Source organism: Lacerta agilis, chromosome Z (genome assembly GCF_009819535.1).
Source record: "Lacerta agilis isolate rLacAgi1 chromosome Z, rLacAgi1.pri, whole genome shotgun sequence".
Classification (NCBI taxonomy): Eukaryota; Metazoa; Chordata; class Lepidosauria; order Squamata; family Lacertidae; genus Lacerta; species Lacerta agilis.
In genome coordinates, this window is record NC_046331.1 from 7145119 (window position 1) to 7169102 (window position 23984).

Sequence of the window (23984 nt, forward strand, 5' to 3'; positions counted from 1 at the left end):
CTGGCAAGCGAGAGCCATTAACAGAATTCAGGGACGCATTCCAAACAGGCATAGCACTTGAGGAGGATGTGAGGCAGAGTCAGTGAGAGATATGGCGTAGTGAGAATACTGAGGGCCAGATAGAGAGGACTGAAGAGCTACTTTTGGCTCCTGGGCCTGAGGTTGCTCACCCATGTTATAGCAAATCCATCAATTACCAGTATTTATTGAGTTTCACTAAAGGCCATTACAAATTCAATTACAGATCCAGCAAGTCAATTAAAACCTGTTAAAAGAAATCCAGAGATATGGATTTACAGTAAGTCAAATTAATGAATTGCCTGCACAGTCTACAAGCATCGTCCTTTATATAGCTAGCATGAATACTTTTAGCAGCTTTAGCAAATAGGGCTGTTTTGTATGTGACAAACAGATCATAGTCAGATACTGTAATAGCCAACATATTTTCACTTCAGGGTTCTGTCCCTGTAGTGGTGCCAGCGCCTGTTCCAAAAATCTATTTCTGGGGTTTTGATAGAGCTAACAATGAAGTATATAATGGGGGAGATCTTCTACCTCACCTACCCCACAATTACGAAGTCTTAAATGCATTTTAGTACAAAGTCTTAAACATTTCTATATCTTCCATCTGAGACTGATGTAGGCATTGTTTGAAAACGGAGAGCTGTAAATGCAGTTCTCAGAGAGGCAAAGGTAAGTGACTGCAAGTATTGATCTCTGGTGTGGTTAGATTTCAGTAAATAGTACCAATGGGAGAATTTTGAGATATGGGGTAGAGATAAATCTTGCTTGTTATTCTGTTTATGAATCCAATCCCTGAGCAACCATTTAACTCCAGGGATTACAAAAATATCTGTTGTCAGGTTTTTTGAGGTTAGCAGGTCTTGTACTAACTTGGCCCAATCACCCTTCTTCCATTGTTCCTCCAGGCAGAGTCTAGGCAAGTGGTCCTCTGTCCAGGACCCTTTTATAGTACAAAAAAGCAGCCATATCTGCCCTAGCTTTTACAAACACGACACCTGTCTCTGTGCTAAGGAAGGCAGCAGGGGTATCTGGTGGTACCTTAGGAACCTCCAGCAGATACCTTAGGAACTTATTCTGGCACACTTCCAGGTCTTTCAGGTTATTATGATTGATCCCCCATATCTCAATACCATGCTGCATTTGAGCAGTAAGAGGTATGGCCTGCTGAGAGTACTGAGGGCCAGATAGAGAGAACTGAAGAGCCACTTTTGGCTCCTGGGCCTGAGGCTGCCCACCCAATATTATAGCCAGCCATGTGGCAATCAATGCTATCTTCTATCTTTGCAGTTCTCACTCTTGTCAGAGGTGAGGGGAGTCATATCTCCTCAGGATCTTGACCGCTTTGACAATCTGGTCCTGAAGAGGGAGATCGAATTCATGAAGGCCCGGCAGCCCTCGGGGACAGGAACGGACTCCTACTCCTTGATGTCCTGCAGTGACACAGTCTCTTCCACTGGGAGTCATTTCACTTCTACCACAGTCAGTTCAGCTCGGGTAAGTGCCTTCTCCTCTCCTTCAGTGGTCTGATATGTGCCATGGTTGGACATTTTCATGTCCTATCCCCTTTTAGTTAACAAGATATAGCTGAAACTCAAACTAAACATTACATATATGAAACAAAATAGAAAATTCTTTCCAGTAGCACCTTAGAGACCAGCTGAGTTTGTTCTTGGTATGAGCTTTCGTGTGCATGCACACTTCTTCAGATACTTCAGATACTTCAGGTATCTGAAGAAGTGTGCATGCACACGAAAGCTCATACCAAGAACAAACTCAGCTGGTCTCTAAGGTGCTACTGGAAAGAATTTTCTATTTTGTTTCGACTATGGCAGACCAGCACGGCTACCCACCTGTAACATTGCATATATGTAAATGTGTCTTTGAAGATGGCCTGTAACTCAGAGGTAGAGCATCTGTTTTGCATGTAGAAAGTCCCAGGTACATTTCCTGGCATATCCAGATAGGGTTGGGAATGCTCCCAGTCTGAAACCCTGAAGAGCTTCTGCCAGTCAGTGTAAATAGGGCTGAGCTAGGTGAACCCATAGGTGAACTCAGGCAGTGGGGTCTCCAGTCAATGACTAACAAAACCATACTATAAAACTTTGCCAGTTGCTCCAGGACTTTGCTGAGACAACTGGGGTGTTTGACGTCAGTTACAGGAGCACTGTTCATCGTCCTGAACCTGAAACATTGATCTCCTTTCAAAGTGCCTTTGCCTTTGGAACCAGAAACTACAGACCTCTCTGTATAAGATGGCTTCTTACGTCTTCAGGCTGCCAGCACAAATTGCCAGCACAAGATGCCAAATCTAGACTGGGATCTTAGTAAGAGGGGAAGCACTGAAAGATTTAATCTTTTGCTCCATTTCCAGATTGTAGGCCCTGTGCGTGGAATTTCCAGGGGGGAGTTGCAAGCTCCAACTAATAAAAATCAGATATGTGGGGCACCATCCAAATCGCAAGCCCGCCCGCCCCCCGCAATACAGGATAAAACAACCCTACATTTAAAGGCACAGCTAGGTATCGTCTCCATCTGATTTGACTTTATCATCACATAGCCAAAATTCATGGAGGAGAAGGCTATCTAGGTTACTTGTCATTAAAAAATAAAAATAAAAATTCTTTCCAGTAGCACCTAAGAGACCAACTGAGTTTGTTCTTGGTATGAGCTTTCGTGTGCATGCACACTTCATGAAAGCTCATACCAAGAACAAACTCAGTTGGTCTCTAAGGTGCTACTGGAAAGAATTTTTTTTTTCCCGACTATGGCAGACCAACACGGCTACCTACCTGTAACTGGAACTTGTCATTAAGATTGTGTTCTACCTCCACCGTCAGAGGCACTCTGCCTCCGAATACCACTTGCGGGGAATCTCAAATGTGGAGAATGCCATTGCGCTCAGGACCTGCCTGCAGGCTTCCCTTTGGGAAATCTGGATGGTTTGGGAAATCTCTGTATGAAGGAGATACTGGATTTGATGGGCCTTTGGCCTGATCCAGCATGGCTCTTCTTGCATCCTTAGGTACTTTTCTCTTTTCTCCCTGACTTCTGCCTGTTAAAACTACACCCAATCATACACTTTACCACTTTCTGTAGGGCTATGTGGGGAAACATAGCCTAATGCCTGTTCAGCTGACCTCTTCACCTCTCCCCTCTTGCCAACCTTCCCCGCGCCTCAGTGTCATTGTTATATAACATCTCAGAGACCTCGTCACACACACGACGTCTAATTAAGTTAGCATAATCACCTCTAAGCATGCAGCCTCACCGCCACAAAATTAATTTGCTGGCCATAAAACACCTTTTCATCATAAACGCATTAGCAGCCTTGGGAAATTGAAAACCTCTTTTAATAAATGGAGCTGATGATTCTGGTAGTTCAAAGGCAGGCATTGCCCAGGGGTGGAGGCTGGAGGAGGCTGGTTGTGTTGCCTGGAGATGGAATAGGAAACCACACTGCTGTGCTTTTTGAGGGCTAATTCTAGAAATATTATTAATTAATTTCTTCTTCTTCTTCTTCTTCTTCTTCTTCTTCTTCTTCTTCTTCTTCTTCTTCTTCTTCTTCTGTTGATATGCCAACATGGCTTCTAAGCAGCTTACAGCTTTACAATACTAATGATATCCTTTCCTTTGTTCTGCCCTCACTCTGATTTTTATTTAGAACAGGAGTGCGGCATCTTAGGACCAAGGGGTCACCTGTGGCCCTTGAGGCTTCTCTAGCTGAGGTCATGTTCTGTGCCCTCCTTGAGAGTTTTTGCCAGCCTGTAATCTCTCCTTGAATTCTGATTATTCTTCCTGCTTGACTGGATAAAGAATACAGAGGTGTGGGTGTAGAAACTAGCCTACTGTATGTATGTATGTATGTATAAATAAATAAATAAGGTGAAATTTGCATTCATTTCTCCTCCCACTTTTGCCTCTGGTGCTGCCCAGCACTGGCATGTGGTCCCTGGAAAGTTGCACAGAAGAGAATGCCATGCTGGGTTGCTAACTGGTGCAGCAAAATGGGAGAGTGGCACTCTGCTCTTTAAAACACTGTGCTCGCTGCCAGTAAGCAGCCAGGCCTGGTTCAAGGTGTTCATAATTCCCTAAATGGCTGGTAGCCAGTGGAGGCTGGTTTGTGAGGGAAAATGGGGCACTGCCCAACCAACCTCAACCATTCCCGGCCTGCCTGTCTTCTAATTTTCATCCATGTAAGGCAGTGGGGGGGGGCTGTCAACACCCTCCTCCTTGTCGGGATACATAAAATGTTGTGTAGCCTAGTAAATCTGCAGGCTTGAGCTTGCATGTAAAGTAAAAGAAGCTGATGCAATAGACCTGAAAACCTTACTGTGTCAGAGTGACTCAGCAAGAGTGTGCTGACAGATGATTGGCTGTTGTCTTGCATTAAATGGGAACCTGTTAAGCAGGGTGTGGTGGTGTAGTCAGAGAGAGTGAGAGTGAAGTTTTCCTACTTGTCTTTGTATGAACTGTCTGTATGTATATAGCTCATATTAAAAGAATACTGCACTAAAGAACCTGTGGCTTTTGCACTTCTCTGCTACAACAGTGTGGAGCAATCCGCGACACTCCTTAGCCTCAGTGTTGCCCTACATAGAAGCAGGGATCAGGATGGGGTCAAAGCTAGAATATAGTTGTCTCTGTCGTTAGCTCTGTCGCCACCTGCTGTTCTAATGGGCACCAACCACCACTGCCCCAAGCCTAAGTATCTTCAGGAGAACACCCTCCAGTAGCAGCCGGCTCTGTCCTTAAGAGAGTAAACTGTATGCTGTGATCCTTGGATGAAGGGCAGTATAGAAATATAATTAATAATAATAATAATAATAAGATCAGCAAAGAAGGGGTGAATCTTAAAACTAGGATTTGCAGCAATGGCATGTGTCAAAGGGCCTTCTGCATCAGATCACAGAATTGTACAGTTGGAAGGGGCCCCTCAAGGGCCAACAAGTACAACCCCTTCACACACTGCACATTCGGGGCTTTGTTGTTTGTTGTTCAGTCGTTCAGTCGTGTCCAACTCTTCGTGACCCCATGGACCAGAGCACGCCAGGCACGCCTATCCTCCACTGCCTCTCGCAGTTTGGCCAAACTCATGCCAGTCGCTTTGAGAACACTGTCCAACCATCTCATCCTCTGTTGTCCCCTTCTCCTTGTGCCCTCCATCTTTCCCAACATCAGGGTCTTTTCTAGGGAGTCTTCTCATGAGGTGGCCAAAGTATTGGAGCCTCAGCTTCAGGATCTGTCCTTCCAGTGAGCACTCAGGGCTCATTTCTTTAAGGATGGATGGGTTTGATCTTCTTGCAGTCCATGGGACTCTCAAGAGTCTCCTCCAGCACCATAATTCAAAAGCATCAATTATTCGGCGATCAGTCTTCTTTATGCTCCTTCATCAATCACTGCCTTGTCGTGGCGAAGGCGCTTGAATAACTCAGGGAAGCTATGAGCTTTGCCATGCAGGGCCACCCAAGATGGACAGGTCATAGCAGAGAGTTTAGACTAAATGTGATCCACCTGGAGAAGGAACTGGCAAGCCACTCCAGTATCCCTGCCAAGAAAACTCCATGGACAAAGACATTAGGGGCTACAACTGCTTAAACATGAGGGCTGTAGCTCAGCAATAGAACATCAGCTTTGCATGCAGAAGGTCCCAGGTTCAGTCCTCAGGATCTCCAGGTAGGACAGGGAAAGGGTCCTTGTCTAAGGCCCTGAACAGTAAAGTGAGGGTTTGTATTTATAATTGTTGTTAATTTTCTGAATGTTTTAATTTTGGGTTTGTTTCCCCCGCCATCCTCCGTCTCTTTATGTATTACTTTTCTATTGTCATGCATCACTCTGTTCTCCGTTGGAGGACAAACGTTTCATAACTACAATTAATAATAATAATAATAATAATAATAATAATAATAATAATAATAATGTCAAATCACAATTAAAAACAACAAAACCCAGAAATGCAAAAGCAGCACTCAAAGCAGTTTTAAAATGGATACTGGGCAATATAAACCATTGTTCAATCCTCTTTTTTCAATAGCTCATCTGGTACCATGGGTGTGTTTGAACACTGAACCTGAAGGATATATTGTATGCTTATTTCTTCCCTCCTTCTAACATATTTCTCTTCTCCTATCCATTATTTTACCTTTTTTTTTAAAATGGCCCCACCAGGAGCGACTCTTGTGGCTTATTGACCTCATGGAGGTAAGCAATTCTTAATGGGTGCTGGCTTGGGTTTGGTTCCTGTAAACAAGGGGAATTGAGCTGGATGGGACTTAGCCAAAGTATCTGCTTTTTCCCCCCAGCCTGAGGGCTACATTTCCATCTGGGCTACCTTCTGGGGTCACGTGCCAGAGGTGGGCAAAGTAAGAGGCAAAAGGAACTGGAGCAACAAATTAAACTTTCTACCTTTGCACAATAGTCTAGTAAGTTTCTACACACAGTCCACCTGGGCAAGCAGGAGACATCATCAGAGTTCGAGGACACCTTCCAGCCAGGAGGTGTGATGCTGGGCCACTGAGAGTTGTGGCCTGGGAAGAGGAGTTGTGGTATGGGGGAAGTCCTAAGGGCCAAACAGAGATGTTTGGAAGGCTGCATTCAGCTTCTGATGCCCCTCAACCCTGTACTAAAATCATTTCAACCAGTGGTTCCCAAACTCTTTTGGGCCGCCATCCTCTTATGTCAAGGGCATTCCCCCAGCCAAAGGTGTGCATACATCAGATATTGTCAAAGATAACACATTCAGTCACTTCTACAGCTCTGGATACCTGCACACCAATCTTGCAGCTAGGCCACTATTCCCAGGTCCACACTCTATGGAGCAGCTGTAGCAATTGGGGACAAGTCTTCCTCCACCTGTTTATGTAAAGGCAGTGCGCACATAGTCGGAGAATGCACCTGTGTGGCAACTTCCTCTGCTCATCCCTTTTCAATCCCCTCCTTGTTCTGGGAGACAGTGGTGCAGGAGAGGGTGAGAAAGCACCCGGCCCTTCACTTGCCTCACCTGCCTCTTCTTCTCACCTGTCCTGTGCTCTACCTTTCAGCTCTGAAAGCTTCCCCTGCCTTCAGCTCTTGCCTCCTGGCTGCCACAGGTCTCCACAAATGACTGCCCCCTCTCCCCTGAGTCAGACTCCAGCCACCCTTCCCCCTGGTGCACACTTGTCAGCATCTGGCCAGTTCCATAAACTCATTCCCAGGAGAGGCGTAGGAAGGTCAGGTGGTAGCTGGTACAGAAAATTTCTTGTCCCCCCCCCATTGATTCCTCCCCCCTGCAAAAATGGTTTTACGTTATTTCATTCTTACAAAGGAATAATAACAAGTAGTAGTAGTAGTAGTAATAATAATAATAATAATAATAATAATAATAATAAACTTTTATTTATATCCCACCCTCCCTGGCCGAAGTCGGGCTCAGGGTGGCTAACATCAGATACATAACATTGGTATAAAATCAAACAATAATTAAATTACCTCCTAAAAACATCTCAAAATCAAATTAAAGTCTAATTAGATGGCTTTCCACAGGGTTAGGGTTGGGAACAGTAAGTGCTCCACTGAACTGAAATTTCAGCCTTCACAACCTAGGCAAACAGCCAAGTAAACAGCTATTTTGGTGGAGGAGGGTCAAGATATTAACCGATATGCATGAAATTTCATATATAGCTATATAACCCCTAGTATAGTAAGATATGACCTTTGGAGCAGGCATTTTTTTAAAAAAGTTTTTTATGAACCGCCCTAGTAGGGCAGTAATTGTTCCTTGATAATTTGTCACCCCCTCCATTATGGAACATGGGTCAATCCTTCCCCTACGCTCCCCCTTGCTACGCCCCTGATTCCCAGTGCCCCCTACCGTGTAAAAAGTCATTTGCACAACCCAGTACAGAAGACAACAACACAATAACATTCAATACAGTAACAATTAACTGAACACTTATTAAAAATCCAGTTAATACTTAGTTTAATCAACTAGTTAGACAAAACTGGTGAACTTGATCTAGTGATATCAGCTTTTCTAAGTCTGATAGCCATTTGCACCTCCAGCAGTCTACTGCCACCCCCTTGCCTCTTAACACTCCCTTAGGTAATCCCACTGCAATACCCCCCCCCCGTGAGTATGCAAGTGCCCACTATGGGAACCTTTGATCTAAATGCCAAATCACATCTGCAACTCAGCAGGTAAAATATGTTCATGAATGTTTCCATGGCATATTTTATTGCTGTATATGGACCAACAAATAAAATTTTTATCTTTCCACAATAGGCTAGTTCTAGTGCTAGCCTTCTAGTGCTATCAATCCCATTTCCCCTAAAATTGGTATTTCGGTAATTGTGTGGTTTACACAGATGACTGGGGTTGAAGGAAGTGACAAACAGCATATTGATCAGTTCAAATAGGAAGCTGCTTCCTTGATTCTTCCTCTCAGTGCCTTACCAATGCAAACCATCTGGCCAGGCCTGGTTTATCATCACCTCCCTGACTAATAGCTTTTTTTTTAATCACAGGCAGGTCCTCTAAGTGGGAGATTAATTATGTGCTGAGATAATTGGAAGAAGCTATGCCGGGTCATAGCATTGCATTAATTGCTAATTTGCTTAAAACAGAGCAAAATTGGGGTGGGGGCAGCTCCATAATGTTTATTTTATGTATTTTCCAGCTATGTAATACAATGCTTGAGAGTTGAAAAAGTGCCAGTGGGTATAATATATCCGCACACACATACTAGAGGCTGCCACCCCTGCATACATGACAACCAGTGCTGCCTACCGCAACCCCGTGCCAAGGCCCCAACCCCTGTTGCCAAACCCCCATCCTCTCCATTTACACCTTGACCAACCTTTCAACCCCTCACATCTCCTTCAACTTCAACCCTCCCCCCCCATATATTCTCTTTCGGAATTTAGGAAGCTGCCTCACTGGTCCACATAGCTCAGTATTGTGCATGCTGACAGGTGGCTGTCCCAGCGCAGAGGCTCCTCTAACTTGTAAGTAAGACGGGGTTATTGTTCAGAGGTACTTAGGAGTTGGCCTCCACCAACAGCACAGGTCCAGGTGGGGTGGAAAAAATCATGCCTTTACACACTCGGTCAGAGTGGCTAGGAACCTGCTTCCCCGCGTGCCCACACACTCCTCAGGCCCCTCTTCCACTGTTTTTATTCTTCTCCCAGCCTCCTAACCTGGGATTTCTTACCTTCCTTATATAAAAAGTGCAGTTGGCAACAACTGTTTTAGAAGAAGCATTCCCTCCCCCATTCCGCCAGTGTGGTGTAGTGGTTAAGAGCGGTAGACTCGTTATCTGGGGAACCAGGTTCGCTTCCCCGCTCCTCCACATGCAGCTGCTGGGTGACCTTGGGCTAGTCATACTTCTCTGAAGTCTCTCAACCCCACTCACCTCACAGAGGAGGAAGGGAAAGGAGAATGTTAGCCGCTTTGAGACTCCTTCGGGTAGTGATAAAGTGGGATATCAAATCCAGATTCTTCTTCTTCTTCTTCTTCTTCTTCTTCTTCTTCTTCTTCTTCTTCTTCTTCTTCTCTTACACTGGGTTCTTCACCAGCCATCCAACACCTTCCTGTGTGTACAGTCCCTTCAGTAACCCAGAGTAGAGGACGCCAAGAAATAAGAAGAAAAAGCAAAGTAAGGAAGGAAGAAGATATAGGAAGATAAAAATACTAAAAGAATGAAAAAAGAAAAGGAAGGAAAAGAGAGAGAGAGAGATAAAAAGGGCTTCTGATTCTCCATCTATCAGTTTTATATACTGCACAATATATATACTGTAAAGATTAGACAAAGTGTTCCCTCCAGGGTGGTATCCAGCTATATTCCAGGATAATATCCAGCTGCTCCTTGATCTACTAGGTGATGTTTTCCCAATATTCAACACCAGACGTCTCCAGATCCTTTATTTTCCTTTCGGCATAAATAGTCTAAAAGGAATTCTCCGATTGCTGTTATCGCTAAATGTGAAGAATAACCTCCCTCCAGTTCAGTAGGTTGACTTTATCTAAAACACAAGAACACATAAATTATTAGAATGATAATCCATAGTTACTGTATTTATTTGTTATATATTCATTAATTTGTACCCTATTTGTGAGGAGTAGCAAGTTTGTAGTGCAAGAATGCCAAATTAACTTTAATCAGATAACCTGTATTTTCACACATGTGATCAACCCCAAAAGCAAAACAGTCTGAAAGCGCCCTTAATTTGTATGCTTTCCCAAGACTAAAAAGGTAAAGGCACCCCTGATCATCAGGTCCAGTTGTGTCCGACTGCGGTTGCAGCACTCATCTCGCTCTATAGGCCGAGGGAGCCGGCGTTTGTCCACAGACAGCTTCCGGGTCATGTGGCCAGCATGACAAAGCCGCTTCTGGCGAACCAGAGCAGCGCACGGAAACACCGTTTACCTTCCCGCTGCAGCGGTCCCTATTTATCTACTTGCACTTTGACATGCTTTTGAACTGCTAGGTGGGCAGGAGCTGGGACCAAACAATGGGAGGTCACCCCATGGCAGGGATTTGAACCACCGACCTTCTGATCAGCAAGCCCTAGACTCTGTGGTTTAACCCACAGCGCCACCTGGGTCCCTTGACTAAGTAGAGCTAAAACCATTTGTGCAAAGGAGAGTGATGGCCCAAGTGGCTGACAGATTCAGCTTATTGGCTACCATTAAAATGGAAAACGAGACCTCACCCTACAGTTTGGTTTGTAATTGATCCACTTGGATGTAGAGTTACATTCCAGACAGCCCCAAGCAGAAGAATGACATTTTAAAGAAATCCCACAATGTTAATTGAACCAACAGGAGGTGTCTACCTCATCTTTTCCTGTCCTTTTCCTGCTCAGCAACACTTCACCTTCAATACTTTTCTGACTGACAGCCCCACCAGTCCCTTGACTGCCAGAGAGACAAACTAGCTACTTAATGTTTGCTTAAAAAAAAAAAGTTCTAATCTGCCAATTCCATTGATTTATTTTCAGCATTATTTTGACATTTGATAATGGCATTTGGGCTATAATTAGATTTAAAAGCTGGGGGACGACGAAGAGCTGTATACGTCTGAGAAGGAACTGATTTGGTGACAGGGAAAGAATTACCCATGTAAAAATAGTGTTTGTGTGTGCAAGAGAGGGGGAGAGTGGCATTTTTTTATTTTTCTATTTAAAGATTTTCTTGGGTTACAAAAGTACACACATCGTCTGTATTTTCAGATCACAGAGTCCTTTCCACAGATCAGCTCTGTTTAATGTGAGATGTTGAATATAGTATAAAGTTGGGGGAGAAGAGAGGTGAGGAAAGAGAGAGGGGAGGCAGTAAACTTTTATTCTTTTGCATAGTGTGTGCAATGTTTTTGTTCCGGCATCACGTGGGTACGTTCTCTTCCTATTCATTCATTCATTTCCATTGGCTCTGCAGGAGATTTGGGGGGGGGGCGGGGCGGCAGGACATGGCTGTTTGCCTATAACTGACTGCAGAGAGTTTTGTTTGTTGTTCCATGCATTCTGTAAGCCTTGGGTCACCAACATGGGACCTGCAACTACAAATGACTCCTGCAGGATCCCATCCACCCTTGCTGAAATTAGGCTTGAAAGTATTTTTTTGACCAATAGATGGATTTCTTTCAAGCCTAACAGTGGTACAAGTTTCAGGGTAGTTTCAGGGTAGAGGTGCAGTGGTCCAGGGTCACTAGAGGGAGGGGCATGGACTCTGCTTCCAGCATCTTAAAGGTAAAGACCATTAGGTCCAGTTGCGAACGACTCTGGGGTTTGCGCTCATCTTGCTTTACTGGCTGAGGGAGCCGGCGTACAGCTTCCGGGTCATGTGGCCAGCATGACTAAGCCGCTTCTGGCGAACCAGAGAAGCACACGGAAACGCCGTTTACCTACCCGCTGGAGTGGTACCTATTTATCTACTTGCACTTTGACGTGCTTTCGAACTGCTAGGTTGGCAGAAGCAGGGACCGAGCTATAGGAGCTCACCCCATCACGGGGATTCAAACCGCCGACCTTCTGATCGGCCAAGCCCTAGGCTCAGTGGTTTAACCCACAGCGCCACCCGTGTCCCTTCCAGCATCTTAGAACCACCCAATCAGCATGAAAGGGTAGCTTTTAAGACACTGACAAAAAGTCTTCTCAACCTTTGTTCTGATTGGAACTGATAAGGGTGAAATGAGCCAAGTCAACTGAAGCTGCTAGGGTCACTCTGGAGAAGTAGACATGTACAGTAGTATGAACACAAAGGAATCAGAGAATTGTAGAGTTGGGAGGGTCAACACATGGTCGCCCGTCCAATTTGAAAAGATAGCTTTGCAAATGTGCTAGTAGTTTTATTCTTGCATCACTGAGGCGGAGGAGTTACTCTATATGTTCCAAAGCTAATCATTTAGAAACACTGAACATAGAAGTGGCTTCATTTTCAAGAGAACTGTGTGCAAGTTCTGCTATGCACAATGGAACTTCAAGGGAAACACAGCCTAAATCACCCCAAAAGAAGATATTGGAACGTTCCAAGCCATTTGCCCACGTACGCGTGTGTGTGTGTATATATATATATATATATATATATATATATATATATATATATATATATATATATATATATATATATATCTGTATTGATCATTGTGATGCATGCCTAATGATTACCGTATATAATCTTATAGGGGGGGTGTAGATATGACCTCCCACTTCAGAATTAGCCACTACACTACTGGTTACAGCGGGGGAGAGGAAGAGTTGCAGTAACTGTGTGGTACCTACAGAAGTTACTCAGGTTTGCAAATGTGCCACAGGCCCCAAAAGGGATGGCAAGACCTGCTGCATGCAACCCAGAGAACCTTGTTTGAAAAAGAGGTGTTGAATTTATTTATTTATTACAAAATTAAAAAAGGACCTTTATCTTCCTTCTTTGTGGCTAGAATACGTCAGACCTGGAAGGGAGCAGAAACGAAAGTCAAAGCAACGTCAACGCCCTGCCTGACATCTCACTGGTAAGGCATGTTCTCATTCAACCCACCACCTACCATCCTCAGCCTTTACTTCCCCACAGTAATGCTCCCTCCCTATCAGGACCAGGACTCGTATCCAGGGTGCCACGCAATATGCAGCAAACATGCACTTCCTTGGCGTGAAGATATTAATCTAATTGGCAGCTTATTTTCATGAGCACACCTTATGCCAGGCTTCCTAATTGGCCACCAACTGGCATATATCCTAGTGTTCTATTGCTCTACAACACATTTGTCTTGACATGTGAACAGCTTGAGTCTTTCACTGGAAAGGCTTGATTTTGAGCAATTAGTAGAGGATACTAATCCCTATGGAATGGGGTAGAGGGTGGGTGGAGCAGCACCACTTCCATAACTATGGGCCAGCAATCCTAACTCCACAGGGCCATAGTCATACATACATTTTTTCTTTTCTTTTCTTTTTTTAATCATTCCAAGATTCCCTGGAGTTCTTTCTGCCCATCTCTCTTTGTATAAGGTGACCTGAAAAAACTACAGGTATATCTTGGTTAGGGATGAAGGGAAAGCTCAAATCAGTACACATCTGAAGCTAAATCTGTGAAATTCCAAACTAATATGCGAACTGAAATGTAACCATCCTTCAAAAATTACACTTTTCTGAATTGTGTGATGCAGTTCTCCAAGAACAATGTGTACAAAAATGTTGGGTCAAATGCAAATAAAAATGAGTTTGTTGAGCTAAATTTGCACTGAGATGCTGGTGTTTTTCCTGGAGATGTTTTAAAAAAAAAATAAGAACCACAAATTTCTGTAGAAAGTGAAGAACTGAATTCTAGATTGGAAAAATGATAAACCGAGATGACAAAAAGTGACAGATCCTTCTACCCTTAATCTAGGTATTTATTGCTAACACCTAGAAATGCAAGGTTTCTAGAAGTCGAGCTTTAGCCCACTGAATCTTTCGTCTAAGAATGGCTTAAGTGTGCACTGTAATTTTGCAACAGAGGAGGATGAGAGGAAACACAGAACAAGTTTACACTGCCTCCAGTCACACACACACAGAGAGAGCGAGAGCGAGAGCGAGAGCGAGAGCGAGAGAGAGAGAGAGAGAGAGAGAGAGAGAGAGATAGATATGAATCTACCTCCCATTAGCTGCTCTGCCCACCACTCCACCAGATTCAATGGTTGCCAGCCAGGGGTGTCAACTTGAATAAAATATTGCAGGGGGCCAGGTAAGTCCCACCCCACATAACTGATCACATGAACATGGTGCACACACACCATTTGAATGGCAGCGCCCATAAACTAGGGAGGGTGTGTGTGTGGCCCCCTCAAACATTTTATTGGGGGGTGAAGCCCCCACAGCCCCTAGATGTTGGCACCTATGTTTCCAGCTGCCACTGATGGACATTGGGTAAATGTAGGAATAAAGGTAAAGGTACCCCTGACCGGTAGGTCCAGTCACAAATAACTCTGAGGTTGCAGCACTCATCTCGCTCCATAGGCCAAGGGAGCCAACATTTGCCTGCAGATAGCTTCCGGGCAGTGGCGGAGCAAGCCTCCGCGTGGCACGGAGGCACCCCCCTGGGGGCGGGGCATGGAATTCCGGGCATGCGTACTGGATCCGAGCCGCCGAGCGAGCGGCAGGTCGGGCAGCCCCACAACCCGCCGCTCGCTCACCGCCTTGCAGCGGGAGCAGCAGCGCCAGCTGGATGCATCCGGCTGGCGCTGTTGCGAGGCAGCGAGCTGGCGAGCAAGTGGCAGGTCGGGCAGCCCCAAGACCCACCACCTGCTCGCTGGCTCCCCGCGGGAGCAATGGACGGGGTGCTGGGGGGTGGGGCCAGGGAGTGTCACCCCCCTCCCCTGGAACCTGGGGCGGGTCGCCCCCTACGCCCCACCCTTCCTATGCCACTGCTTCCAGGTCATGTGGCCAGCATGACTAAGCCACTTCTGACGAACCAGAGCAGCACACAGAAATGCCGTTTACCTTCCCGCCGGAGTGGTACCTATTTATCTACTTGCACTTTGACATGCTTTCAAACTGCTAGGTGGGCAGGAGCTGGGACCGAGCAATGGGAGCTCTCCCCGTTGCGGGGATTTGCTGACCTTCTGATCGGCAAGCCCTAGGCTCTGTGGTTTAGACCACAGCGCCACCCACATCCCATGTAGGAATGGCACAGACCTAATATTGCATGGACGCCCCACTTGTGATTTGCAGCTAAAATAAGAACCACTGGTTGTATCCAATTCAGTTCTACTCAGAGTAGGTTCATTGAAATGATTGAATCTCAGTTTGGCCCCATCTGCACTTAGAGCCACTGCACTTAGAGTCATGGCTGGAAAGTGCAGTTTCTTAAGGGAACTGAGAGTTTGTAGGCTACCTCCTTTTCCCCTCCTAGAGTGGTTTAACAATCAATCCCTCTTGCCAGGGAACTCTGAGTACCATAGCTATGCAAAGGGAGTAGAGGTCTCCTAACAGCTCTCGGCACCGTTAACAAACTACAGTTCTCAGGATTCTTCGGGGGAAGCAATGACTGTTTAGAGTGGCTTGATACTGCTTTCAATATATAGTGCATTGTCCATCAATTTCATTGAATCTACTGAGTAGGGTGCTCACATAGGTTGCAACTCATTATTACAATACAGCACAAAACATAGCAGCAAAGCATATATATCCTTAAAAAGCTATTAATAAAAACATTAACATAAATTGCAGTAATCAGGGTGCTAAAAAGCAATCTGGCATGAGTGGCCTAAGAATCCCGGAGCAAACATGAGTTTTTAAACCATGGCAGAAGCACCCAAAAGCTGGTGCCTGACTCATCTCCAAGGTGAGGTCATTCCATAGAGTAGGTGCCACCACAGATGAGTCTCCTTCCTATGCCATCATAAGGTGAACTTCTACAAGCCATGCAGTTAACAAAGACCTCCTATTAATGGTTCAGCCCTCAACATTTGAGGTGAAGTTTCTTACATTCACTTCTGTTCTGGGTGGATGCTTCTCATTGCCATAACATCCATCTCCTCTCCACTGAGGTATTATAATTTCAAGGCACACCCAGAAGCGGACTGCATTCCTATGTCCCTGTCCATTCGGACTCCTCAGATAGAAACTCACTCAGGCAGAGCAAGGCGGTGGAAGTGGAAAAATTGAAGGTTCGTTCTGCAACACCAGACACAATCCCTGCCATGATCTGCCTGGGACAGAGGATACTTCAGAGAAACAGAGGTAGATTATGCTGTTGACACCACAGCATTCACCTGATATTTATTTATTCACTTCCATTTATGGATCAATTCCCATGAAATATCTTAAAGTGATTTCACAACAAAAAACAACAGCAGTGAAAAAATACTGTATATTCTGGCGTATAAGACTACTTTTTAATCCAGGAAAATCTTCTCAAAAGTCGGAGGTCGTCTTATACGCCGGGTGGAGAATCTGCGGCCGAGTATATCTCAAACTCTATATTTTAACTGGAAAAGTTGGGGGTCGTCTTATACGCCCAGTCGTCTTATACGCCGGAAAATATGGTATATAGAAGTTCATATATTAAAACAATGATAGCATGCTTTTAAAAAAAATTCAAAAAATAATAATTGACATTTAAAAAATAAATTAAATAAAAAATTAAACACCCAGTTTTACTTTGAAGGAAATTATATGAAAATTATATACATATGGTATTTAATGCCAAATAAATTGGCAATTATGTGTCAAATAAATGCTGGAAGTGTAAACATAAGGAAGGGGCATTGTTTCATATGTGGTGAACATGTGAAAAAGCTACAGGCTTTTGGGAAATGATACATAATGAGATGAAAAATATATTTAAACTGGCTATTCCCCAAAAGTCTGAAGCTTTTCTCCAAGGGATAATTGGGTCAGAGGTCCCAAAGAAGATTGTTAAATTATTTATGTATATAACAACAACCACAGCCAGAATCTTTTATGCACAGAACTGGAAAGAAGAGAAAAGTTCAATGAAAGAAGAATGGCTCCTAAAATAAATGGAGTATGCAGAATTGGCAAAGTTAATGGTGAAAGTAAGAGATCAACACAAAGGACAAGCCTTTTTTGGAAGGCTTTTTTTTTTTTTTTTTAGAAATATAACCAAATGAAATTGTGGACAGGATTTGAAATTTGAGTACTGGGAAGTGATAATATATGAAATAGACTATTATGTAATACAGGAACAAGTATTAGGTGAAATGTGTGATATGATGCAGTATACAAAAGGGATGGGTATAAAAACAGAATGGAAAGGAACGTAGAAAGTCATATTGTAAGAAAAACATGTAACAAATCTGAAGTTTAAATTAATTGGTTAAGTTATGAAAAATTAATAAAAATCTTAATTTAAAAATCACAAGCACTTTCATGGTTAAAAAACAGTTTCAAAACTCAGTACAGATACGAGCTGGGATGAAAATCTCCACTTAGAAAGGTTCATTGGGAAACTGAGATCTTCAGTAGGTACCAAAAACACAATAGAGACATTGCCTCTCCAATGTGCCACCATGCTAACAGGCCCAATTCCAACCACTATGACACGGACCTCCTGATGAGATGGTATCTGCAGGAATGCATTCCTTGGGTATATGAGTTATGAAACTACCTTTTAGGTACCTTGGTCCAAAAGCTGTTCACCAGCATCAGCAGCATCAGTAGGAACAAGTTGGGGGTTGTTCTCCAAAGTAGGAGGGTATTCCACATTTGGGGTGCCACAATACAATAGCCCCCGATTCTGTTTGGTGTCCTCCCCAAGCAAAAACTGCATAACATCTAATTTTGAGGAATGACACACCTGCCCAACTTTCCAAGTTTAAGAGAGATCATCTCAATGTATAGGGCAGATTTCTACAGAAAACACAGCCTAGTGTATTTTCAAATAGCAGAAGATGATAGGGCACAGGGCATAGCTCAATACAAGAGGCCCTGCTTCTCATGTGGAAGGTTCTTAGTTCAATCCCTGTTGTGTCTAGTTAAAAGGATCAGCTTGGCTGGAGATGGGGGGGAAACCCAACCCAATATCCCAGAGAGCCCCTCCCAATCCAAATGGATAATACTGGGGTAGATCCCACCCTCTTGGGCGAAATACAAAAAGGTCTCATCTGCATTGGCATTCTGCCAGCTTTGGGGAATGCACCTGTTTACACAGGCAGTATCTTGATCTCTCAATCAGTCTCCTATTTTAACAGTGGTGTTGCTTTAATGGGATTGTGGGGGGTTTGTGGGGGGGGGTTGGCCTATTTTAATCATGGATGCTTCATATTTTAGTGTTTCTGTCACTGGTTTTCCTCCATCATTGGCTTAGAAGCCTCTTTGGGTGTATACATTTGGCACATGATGATAACAGATGGACCAGTGGTTGTACTTGTTCACCAGAAGTTTGCTAGTGGCTGTTTATCAGAGGCAGGTGTGGTATCACCATTGTTTACCACCATCTAAAAAGGGTTGTCATTGTTTTGTCTCTGTGGTCTAATCAGGATGATGTTTCCTCCTTCCCTGAGGAGCCTCCAGCTTTCAAGCCTCCTCCTCCTCCCTCTCAAACGACAGAAGACCCCTCTGCCCCCCAGGACAGGATCTCAGCAAACAACACCCTCAAGAGGCCCTCTTCAGAATCTTCCCAGTCAGGCCTGTTCTTTGTGGCACCCCGGAACCCCACACCACCACCACCACCCAGCCTCTCTGAGAAGGATACAGGCAGCATTGCCTCCTCCTCCACAGAGGACTCCACCTCCAGCGCCATCTATGCTTCTGTCTCGCCTGCCACCCATTCCTCCCGGAGGCCCCTGGATGCCCACTTGTTGCTGGTCAACCAACACCTGATTGGGCCCTTCCCTCGGGTCCAGTCACCAACACGGCTGAAGAACCCCTCTCCTGAGAGAGCCACGCAAATCGGCACCCTTCTAAACCCAAGTGCACCATCCCCTCCTCCTCCACCACCTCCATCTCATCCTGCTCCTCCGCCTCCCAGCGAGAAGGGAGGTGGGGAAGCTGGCACTGCACAGCACTTTATCATGGTGGAAGTTCATCGGCCCAACAGCGAGCCAGATGTGAATGAAGTGAGGTCTTTGCCCCAGGCCAGAGGTGAGGATTTCTTCTCTTAGCGGACTGCTTAATGATGGGCATGTTCTGTTCTTTAATGTGTTTATAACCTGCTTTTTGCCAGGCACTTGAGCAGGGTCTCGAACACCAGTTAAAACATGGGTGGGGTACCATTTGCAGTCCAAGTGCCACATTTCCTCCCTCGCCACCTTCCAGGGGCTGCATGCCAGCAGTGAGCAGGGGCTCCAGACAAAACTGGGCAAAACAACGAGTGTAACCTCATAACAATCCTGTTAGGTAGGTTAGGCTGAGAGCTTGTAATTGGCTCACGGTGATAGCTCAGTGGGTAAAGCATAATACTCGTAATATCAGGGTTGTGCATTTGAGCTTCACATTGGGCTAAATATTCCTCTGTTGCAGGGGGTTGGGCTACAGGACCACCAGGGTCCCTTCCAGCTCTACAATTTATGGTTCTATGATTTTATGTGAACTTTACAAGGAAACTGGGATTTGAACCTGATCATCTGAGTGTTTTACTGTCAGGAAATGGTCTACTCACAAGTAGAACCCTGGCAGAGACACATGCCCAATTGGCATGTTCCCTGTTTCCTGGGCGATTGTTTGGGAGCTTCTTAGCCTTCATCAGCCCCCGGACATCTCAGTGATTAATGCCAGAAGGCATCAATACACTCTTAGGCATCCACAGAGTTTGCCCAGCTTGCGTGACAGACCACAGCAACTCAGCATGTTGGCTATCCTACTTTATTACATACAATACACATGGAGCTCTTCAACATGGCTCTCTCTCTCTCTAGCATCAGACAGCAAAGAGAAAGAACAACTTAGGACAAAAGTCCCACTTTAGGGAACACCTGTCCAACTTTCTGTCTTCCGTCACTTCCCACTTCCCACTCTGTGGAATCAAAACACATACCCAGTCATGTGATAAGCAATAAACCCATGACTGCACACAGGGGAATGAATCTCTCAACAGTTACAGTGTATGTTGGGTAGGCAGGCAGGGCAGGGGCAGCACAGAGCTCACACCATGACCCTTGGTATCAAGACTGGAATGCTAAAAGCAGGTGACCTCTTGAAATTTCTGGGTGGCACAAAACACCACAACTTGCTTTTTGTGTGTTTCATTGTGGGTGGGGGAAACAGAGTGGGGTATCACACACACATACAAAATCAAACATTTAAATACACTTTATGGAAACTAATTAGCTTCAATATGGGTCCGAGCAGCAGGACCATGAAAGGGGGGGGTATTGGGGTGACAAAACTCCCCACTGAAGAGGGCCACCTTGTCTTGGTAGCTAGGAGCCAATGTGTCCTTCTGAAACCTCTACATATTCAAAGGGAAGGGCCACAATCCGGTGGTAGAGCATATTTGTTTTGCATGCAGAAGGTCCCTGCATCTCCTATCATCTCCCAAGAGGGGCTGGAAAAGACTTCTGACTAAAACCATGGAGAGTTGTTGCCAGTCAATGTGCACAATACTGAGCTAGATAGGACCAATGGCCTGACTCTGTTACGTACCCTCCAATTGCCCCTCTTTTCCAAGGATAGGCCCAGAATGACAAAAGCTTCTCTGTGGCCTCTCCATGGCTGCTTCTGCCAACCTCCTGCCTTGGGCAGCTCATAACAGCTGTTGGTGAACAGAGGAGGAGGAGGAGGAGGAGGAGGAGAGGTCCCACTGCCCCACGTGACAAGCCATTTCTGAGGGGCAGACAGAGGGCAGGAAGAAAGGGGGAGCAGAGCGGAGTGCAAAGAGTCTTGATTTATTTTTTTTAAAGAACTTTGTGTGTCTGCATCTAATCTTGCCCCTTTCTGAAGTTTGTTTATTGGTGTATGTTTTCCTTTTTGTAAATCTACCAAAGAATAAAACGGAATCAGGAGTAAGGGGTTTTCTCAGGATGATGGAGGGGTGTGTGTGCTGTGTCACATTGGTGTAGTGGCGGTGGCACTCACCCTTATCCTGATAGGAAATGATTGGGGGGGGGGGGGAATGGAGGTTGAGGAGGGTCGGGGGGGAGGAATGAGAAATGTCCCTATTTTCATCTGAGGAATGTTGGAGGGTATGCAGTTGTAATGCCACATAAAATTCCTAACTTGAAGGCTCTGCCTAATCACCTCTTAACCGGAGATCAGCACTACTGCTTGCGAGGGGAAAATCCATCAATTAGCATAAAGGTAAAGGGACCCCTGACCATTAGGTCCAGTCATATCCGACTCTGGGGTTGCGGCACTCATCTCGCGTTACCGGCCAAGGGAGCCGGTGTACAGCTTCCGGGTTACGTGGCCAGCATGACAAAGCCACTTCTGGCGAACAAGTGCAGCGCACGGAAACACTGTTTACCTTCCTGCCAGAGTGGTACCTATTTATCTACTTGCACTTTCGACATGCTTTCGAACTGCTGGGTGGGCAGGAGCTGGGACTGACACATAGGACGCTAGTAATGACGACTCCAGAGTGTAACTTCTCAGATAAAGTCTCCAATCTCCCCCGCCTCCCCATTGAACCTTGCAAGTACATTTATAGCTGTGACTTTGCTTCCCTCTTGTGATACTGTTTGCTAAACTACATGCACTTGTTCCTTCTTTTTATAGATTTCCTGTTAAGCCTGTTGTTATTCCTCTATTTTCTGCTGTTCTAACATCACAGGAAACAGGAGGGGGTCTCAAGATATGTAGGGCATCTTAAAGCGACCAAGGCCATAGTTCACCGATTCATTTTCATTTATTCATTTAGCAAACCTTCATGAAAGGTACATTAAAGTTACCTATAAAATCAGATGTTAACAATAAGTTAGCCAAAAAGAAAATATTCAAAATTAAATCAGCAGTTTTAAAATTAATGTTGAAACGCACGCTAGATTCACATGTCTGGGCAGGTTTGCTTAAACAACAACAACAACAATACCCAAGAAGCTTTTAGCAGATGCTGAAAAGGGATATGCCTAATGTCAATGGATAGGGAGTTCCAAAGCGGAGGTGCCACCGCAGTGAAGAACTGATTCCTTGAAAGTGTGGAATGGGCATTATATGATACTTGTGACGGTGCCAGTTCTGCAGACTGAAGAAGTCCAGTGAGCATAAATATGGGGTAAAGTGATCCTGCAAGTAAACTGGTCCCAAACTGTTAAGGGTTTTCTAGAGTACATGCTGGGACCCAGGTGGCGCTGTGGGTTAAACCACAGAGTCTAGGGCTTGCTGATCAGAAGGTTGGCGGTTCGAATCCCTGCCATGGGGTGAGCTCCCGTTGCTTGGTCCCAGCTCCTGCCCACCTAGCAGTTCAAAAGCATGTCAAAGTGCAAGTAGATAAATAGGTACCACTCTGATGGGAAGGTAAACAGCATTTCCGTGTGCTGCTCTTGTTCGCCAGAAGCGGCTTTGTCATGCTGGCCTCATGACCCGGAAGCTGTCTGCGGACAAATGCCGGCTCCCTCAGCCTATAGAGTGAGATGAGCGCTGCAACCCCAGAGTCGGACACGACTGGACCTGATGGTCCGGGGTCCCTTTACCTTTACCTTTAGAGTACATGCTGTGGTACAGCCCCCACCTGCAGGCCAATCCGGAAGTAAGAGCAGCAGGGTGTAAACCTACCACCCATCAGCTGGTGAGTGGAGGAAGAAATAGTGTCCAAATTGAGTGGCAACCACAACAATCAAAAGGTGCCCATAAGGCTTTAAAAGGTTGTCAGATCTTGCTATAGACTTCAGAGCTTATCCAGTGCTATGTTTAATGTGTTTGTGTTATCCAGGCCCTTCCAGACTGGTGCTGGATTGAGGGCACAGTGTGCAGCATCATACCATTGACACAATGATAGTGTCTTAGTGGCAGGCTTATTCTGCTTTAGTTTGTTCCATGATTCATCTCCGGTGCTGCCTGGAAGGGAGCTGTAGCACAGCGAACATGGGACAGACAATAATAAACCAGGACATTTGTGCCATAACACGGTAAAGGATTTCAGCAGGAAATTGTGGGTTGCATGACCACCCCAAAACATTTGTACAATGGCTGCCCACAGAGCACGTTGACTGCTCACAACGAATCCTAGAAACAGTAGATGGGCCCTCATGGAACGACAGTTCCCACCACACTTATCAAGCTACAGTTCCCAGTGTTCTTTGGGGGGAAGCAATGCGCTTTAGATGTGCTTCCAATGTTTGGTGTGGCCTAATTAGATCAGGGCTCCTTCCAAATTCCACCTGTGACAGCCAGCCTGATTCCTCTCCTCTGGCGCTTTCTTAACAGCCTTTCTCCCATTGTCATCTGCCCCAGCCTCGACACTCTCTCAGCTTTCAGACAGTGGGCAGACCCTCAGTGAGGACAGCGGTGTGGACATCGGGGACACGGAGCTCAGCGCCAAAGACAGGAGCCGGCCGCAGGGTCCCATAAAAAGCATGAGCCCGCAGGAAGCACCACTGAAGGCTGACGGGCCCTTAGAGGCAGCCCCAAAACCAGTAAGACATCACTGGGTACCAGCCATGGGAAACAAAAGCAGCACGTGGGGGAGGTCAGTCTTGAGCCAGTTTCATAGGACCAGGCGAAGGGTTTCCCAGTGGCTGACTCTCAGCAGACGGTTTTTAAAAGTGCATGTGTTGAAAATGAATCAGAGTGAGGCATTTGTTTTTGCAATCCTGGTCTGGAGACAGATGATAGAGGGAATAATAATAATAATAATAATAATAATAATAATAATAATAAGGTTTGGATCGTTCTGAGCACTATGCATGGTTGGTGTGCTGCCACCCTTACAACAGCACTATATGGTGGTGTTTGATTATCTATCCTGTCCTTTCCTGTATGGAGCTTGGGGTTACATACATGCCCCTGTCCTTGTCCTTAATTTAGATATCACTTCCCATGAGGCAACCCAACGTGATCAACAATATAATAGAAATGCTGATAAAACAGTTGCATATTTAAAAGTAGCTGAA

The 23984-nt window shown here is 45.2% G+C and overlaps 1 protein-coding gene across 1 annotated transcript in view; it reads left to right on the forward strand.

The window, feature by feature from the left end:
- Positions 1–23984, forward strand: part of WHRN (whirlin) — a 105056-nt gene that overhangs the window by 77663 nt on the left and 3409 nt on the right. The window contains exons 7-10 of the mRNA XM_033137810.1: positions 1312–1518; positions 12936–13007; positions 18477–19080; positions 23326–23507. Coding sequence (XP_032993701.1) covers positions 1312–1518; positions 12936–13007; positions 18477–19080; positions 23326–23507 — 1065 coding nt within the window. The remainder of the gene's footprint in view (positions 1–1311; positions 1519–12935; positions 13008–18476; positions 19081–23325; positions 23508–23984) is intronic.